The sequence below is a fragment of the Lactuca sativa genome, chromosome 2 (genome assembly GCF_002870075.4).
Source record: "Lactuca sativa cultivar Salinas chromosome 2, Lsat_Salinas_v11, whole genome shotgun sequence".
Taxonomy (NCBI): Eukaryota; Viridiplantae; Streptophyta; class Magnoliopsida; order Asterales; family Asteraceae; genus Lactuca; species Lactuca sativa.
In genome coordinates this window covers 218966232-218971820 of record NC_056624.2, presented here as the reverse complement: position 1 = coordinate 218971820, position 5589 = coordinate 218966232, and the positions used below count along the sequence as shown (strand labels likewise).

Here is a 5589-nt window from a genome sequence, read left to right as displayed (position 1 = left end):
TTGACCTCACAACACCAATCTCATGACACTTTATAACATCATCTTTTACACCACCAATACCATACAATTATGAATTATCCACTGAACGATACACCATACATTCAAATATAACTAACAATCATCATTACTTCCTTACTAATTCTTTCAATGAAAAGAGCAATTGTGGAAGTGTATTTTATTTGAGAAGCACCAGTGGTCATGAGGGTTTGGATTTAGCTGCTTCCTTCAACAGCAACCAGCGAGCTCCATTCACAAGTTCTTCCTTTACCATGAACAAAACAGCAGCAGCAAGAACACTTTGCACTATCTTAGTGCTCATTCCTTTGTAAAAACCATGGAACCCTTCATAACGTATCATCTTTAATATCGCATCCAGTGTGCCTAATGGAAAACACATCATGTAGGTAAGAACTAACAGCCTTCTTTTTTTTTTTGTCTCTGATTAACTCACATACCTTTATACTGATGCTTTTTGTCTACCCCAATCGCTTGCTTTGCTTGAAGTCTCGACTACAAAAAAAAAAAAAAAAAAAAAAGTATTTATTAAATGGGAAATGTAATTTTTTTTTTTTTTTTTGTATATAGAGCTTCAAAGTACTTACCTTTACAACTAAAAGAGGATACGTTACAACTGTAGCTCCAAGTTTTGCCAATGCCCCAAGCAAAAATACCTAAAGTAAATCACAATACATTAATATTAATCTTTATATGATTATAAGAAAATTTAGAGGTTTATTCAACTACTTGCCTCTAAAGCAGTTACGCCTTTGTTACTGTTGCTCAAAGCGCGACGTTGCTTTAAATTCTTTAGTAGGGTCTCGTACAGCATAAACTGTATGGAAGGATTGCTGACCTGGCAGAAGCAGATAGGGGCAAAAGTGACAATCGTACAGCATTGAAAGAAGGTAATTGACACGTACCATAACCAATGTTGGAAAAACCCCTTTCCAGAATCCCCAGACTCCAGCTTCATCAAAAACTTCTTGAACCTACAAGAATAGCAAACAAACTTCGGAATGAGCTATTCCATTCTTTCCATGATTCCGTTGTTCTAAGAAACTACCTTAGTTTCATAAGATTAAGGATTAATACATACCGCATTGCTAGTTCCAAAAGGAGGTGGTTCGTTTCCTCCAACAATTGGTTCCACCTTGTTTGATGGAGATTTCTTTGTGTGAGTCTGCAAAAGTAGATTTATTATATGAACGAGTGAAAAAAAATCTTGGTTTTTGCAGTAGCATTTAAAGAAAATCTAGAAAGAAAGATATAGATTCTCACCTGCATACGGGTAACTACTACCCATATAGGATTTGTCAGCAGCACATTCACACACCTAAAAGACAAGACATTTTCTTAAAAATTAAAATCAAATAAATTGAATATGATTCATGAAGAAAGAAAGAAATAGAGAAATAAAATGTTTTAATATACAAGTTTCAAATACCCTGACATAGCAGCCACCATGAGTGATGAAAGCATCCCAACTGATCCATCACCAGCTCCTTCCTTTTTACGTCTAAGTGCTGTAGCTTCAGCCTTGCTCCTGAATATTTGATAGAAATAATAGTAAACACCCTGTAAAACCATACAAAATAGGATCACAAGAATTAGAGATATTTACAAGACTAAAATCAGATTCTTCAATGAGTTGATAAACTCACCCTGTGTATCTACAATTTAGTATCTATTTGCAACCCAAAATAGTTCTGAGTTACAAGCAGTAATTGCAATTGTAATGATACATAAGATCCAAAAAGAGGAAGTATGGAACAAACCGATCAAAGGTCTAATCATGGACATGTCTTCAAATGAAAACAAAAACAATAATGATAACCACATAAGATTTCAAGAAAAGAATGGGCCTAGTGATAAACAAACCCACATCACAGTATGCATTAAGATGGCACGTTTTCCATTGCAGTGGGACCACTTGATATCCACACATATAAATACCAATTCCAGAATTTAGGTTGCTTCATGTGAATGTGTAAAAAATTCACAAAATTGACCTTCAAAAAAGTGACCACGATATATTTGGCTTTTTTCTAATAGAAATGTACATAAACTGAATTTATTTTACAGAAAGTGATTGTGATGAGATATGATGTAAACATAAAACAACCCGATTTTAAAATTGTCAATTTACAATTGCTTGGAAAGATCAGATAGCACGTTAAGGTTTTCGTCTATCTCTTCCCGCAATTCAATGACAGCAGAACAGAGGTGAGCATAAACTAAAACCATAATCCTAATTCCTAATTCCAATATTATCCTTCCTGCTTTGAAGAAGAGATTCTGAGCTCACCTGTGAACATGCCGTGCCTACCAGCGAGGGCGTCAAGCCACCGTATAGTCGGCCCCACCCTTCATGCTGAACAACCTAAAATGATCAACAGAATCACTCCATTAAAATCACAGTTAAACTCCTAAATACAATTAAGTTGAAAACTAAGCAAGAGGATTACCTGATACATCTGTTCAACCGTCCCCGCCTTTTTCTTCTCTTTCTTCGGATCTCTATCGGTTTGTTGACGCGTGTTTACCTATGATTAGTCAATCATAAAATATCGATCGGCAAACAAATTAATCTACACGAAGATCAAAATTACTTACAGTTTGGAGAGGATAAGTGATGAGCTGAGCGATGATTCCACCACCTGCGCCGGCGAGTCCATTGATTAAAGCGTCGGACATATCTTTCTCTTTCTCTCACCCTCTCCCTCCCTCTCTCTCTCCTCGTTTGATAAAAAAAAATTGGGGGATTTAGAGAGAGAAAGAGTGTGTTTGTGTGTGTTTTAGTGTTTGTACGTGTTTTTAGAGAGAGAAAACGGCAAGAAACTGTTAAGAAATGATGTCCGGTGCGAGTAGCGTCGTGAATTGGGTTTTCTATGGATGACCATGTGACTGTTGACTTATTGACACTTCAGGCACGCACCAAACTCATAGGACGATGGTTGTAAATAAGGTAAGGTAATATAGCCAAGCTTCAAACCTTGCAAGACATGCTTTAATGGTTAGACTTTGCGTTTATCAAAACGTAACAAGACAATCAAATTTTGATATATATATATATATATATATATATATATATATATATATATATATATATATATATATATATATATATATATATATATATATATATATATACTAGTTTATAATACGTGGGAAAATGTTTACAAACTTAATTAAACTTTAATATTAAGAATTTAAAATTATTAATCACTTATTTTAAATAAATTATTAATTAAGAAATTTTTTAGCTATATAAAATTATAATCATTGCTTTAAATAAATATATAAAACTATATCACTTTATAATTTGTGTTAATTTTATTTAATTTTCATTCTAATATTATTAATTTAATGTAATTAGAGTGAAAAATTTAAAATTTAAAATGGAGATTCAATAGGTTAGCAACTAACATGCATTAATTAGGAGACATAATAGAGTGACACATGACAAAAGAAAAATAAAATATGCATTAATTATGAAACCTAATATGGTGACACATGTTAAAAGGAGAATAAAACTATTTTTTTATTATAATATATATATATATATATATATATATATATATATATATATATATATTATAAGAGAAATTAAATATCCTCTTACGTTTTATTCCTACTTATCTTCGTATCAAATTAAATGTTGACATGTGGCACATTTAATAAAATTGATAATATTTTAGTCCACTTGTCATCATTTAACGTGGATAGGAGAATAGTAGAAATAAAATGTAAGAGAATATTTAATTTCTCATATATATTTACTATCATCCAATTATATAATAAGTTTTATATTAACGAAAACCTAATGTTTTCACATGTCAATGTTCATTTAGAAGGTGTTTGGCTAGGGAAAAAATAGACTGATTATTGCTTATTGCTTAATCACACCACAATAAACAAATTTAAGTGTGTGAATCGAAGTTTAAAAAATCAGCTTATTGCGGTAGGAATAAGCAAAATAAGCTGATTTTAATAAGCAATTGGGGAAATGTTTATTGTTTATTGGGCATTTTACTCATATAAGTTGTTTTATTTTGCTAAACACTTAAATGTTTATTGTTTATTGTTTGTTCCCACCGCAATAAGCTAATTCAAACACATTTTAAAAAAATGTTTATTCTCACCACAATAAGCAAATAAGCAATAAGCTAATAAGCTAAAAACTATTTATCCAAATACCCTCTTAATCTTACATATATACACCGGTTTACAATCATATTAAAACCTTGCATTTTAAAAAGTCGGTTAACATTACAAAAGCATGTCTTATATCAAATCTAAGGAGAAACAAAAACTTTTTTGTGACCACAGAAGTTCACTCGTGATAATTATGGGCTACTTGGAAATAATGTCAAAACTAGACCTTAAAATAAATAAATAAATAAACATGTTATGCAAAAAAAATACGCATTTTCATGCCTTACCATGTTATTTTGGCACCAAGCTTTACACAGCCGCCTAGGTCGTTTTCGGGACGTCTACAACACGCATCGACGTCATGACACACATTGACGCCACCACAGCGCGTTACTTAGAACCATGCTTAGGACACTGGATTTGGCCACTTCTATCGTGGATTAAAAAAAATCCTTCTATGTTTTTTCTTCTTATTTATAGTTACTAGTTTAATATTTTAGACAAAATTGCAAGAATGGTCCATGTGGTAGGTCAAAACTAGCAACTTTGGTCCAAAATGGGTTTGACTCGCAAGGATGGTCCAATAGTTTCGTTTTGTTACGAGTTTAGTCCAATTTCCTATGAACTTTTTTATAACGACGAATTTTCCCCTTATTATTTTATTTTCCATTTTTCTTTTATTACAATAATTAAAAAACAAAAAACAATTAAAAATAAAATCTTTCTCTCTCTCTCTCTCTCTCTCTCTCTATATATATATATATATATATATATATATATATATATATATATATATATATATGAACACACAAAAAATAATAAAAAATCTAGCATATAAGAACACATAAAAAAAATACGAATTTCCTAAATCCTAAACTTGTAACCATGAAAGAGAGAGAGTTTAGTGGTTTAGAATGGAACCCCAAATATACACAAATCCAAATACACACACAAAGATACAAAGATATGCATATTTGGGATGTGAGGCGGAGTATAAATCGTCATTTGAACACGTGAATTCTCTCCTTCTCCGTCTTCAAGATATGTTGAGTCGTCCATCGTGTCTCTTATCTGGAGACACCGTCTTCAATATCTGATGAGCATCAAGGGGTGACAACAAGTAAACTCTGAATGTTCATATCTCGATGATGGTTAAGGATGATAAATCTTCTTCTTCGGCATGAGGATTTTCATCTGAAACCCTAAACGACGACTGAATCCCTAAAAACTAAAAGGGTGGCGGCTGAAACCCTAAATACAAGCACACACAAAACCCTGGCGACGCACCATCTCCGATATGTTTCGTCCTCCATCATTTCGTCTTCGAATCTGATAATAATTTTTAGGGGCGGTGAAATGATTCAAGTGCAGGTGTAGGTTTCATAGTAGAAATCGATTCAGGTAGTGGTGAAGGGCCTTGAAACACCGATAAGG

At 32.5% G+C, this 5589-nt stretch overlaps 1 protein-coding gene and 1 long non-coding RNA gene across 2 annotated transcripts in view; one reads left to right on the top strand and one right to left on the bottom strand.

Annotated features, from left to right (window-relative positions):
• Window positions 1-2945, bottom strand: LOC111901306 (peroxisomal nicotinamide adenine dinucleotide carrier). The gene is made up of 11 exons (XM_023897161.3): window positions 2614-2945; window positions 2466-2543; window positions 2306-2380; window positions 1445-1575; window positions 1279-1333; window positions 1097-1180; window positions 921-989; window positions 749-853; window positions 603-671; window positions 456-510; window positions 1-381 (listed from the first exon to the last, which is right to left on the bottom strand). The coding sequence occupies exons 1-11, from the start codon at window positions 2692-2694 to the stop codon at window positions 197-199; spliced, it is 987 nt and encodes a 328-aa protein (XP_023752929.1). The 5' UTR covers window positions 2695-2945; the 3' UTR covers window positions 1-196.
• LOC128132243 (uncharacterized) overlaps window positions 268-5589 on the top strand; it is a 12966-nt gene continuing 7644 nt past the window's right edge. The window contains exon 1 of the long non-coding RNA XR_008230456.1: window positions 268-404. This is a non-coding gene — a long non-coding RNA (uncharacterized LOC128132243). The remainder of the gene's footprint in view (window positions 405-5589) is intronic.

Coding starts and splice junctions, on each gene's coding strand:
- LOC111901306 (XM_023897161.3), bottom strand. CDS start 2,694: ATGTCCGACGCTTTAATCAATGGACTCGCCGGCGCAGGTGGTGGAATC. Junction 990..1,096: donor CTTTTGGAACTAGCAATGCG/GTATGTATTAAT, acceptor CTATTCTTGTAG/GTTCAAGAAGTTTTTGATGA. Junction 672..748: donor AAGGCGTAACTGCTTTAGAG/GCAAGTAGTTGA, acceptor GATTTACTTTAG/GTATTTTTGCTTGGGGCATT.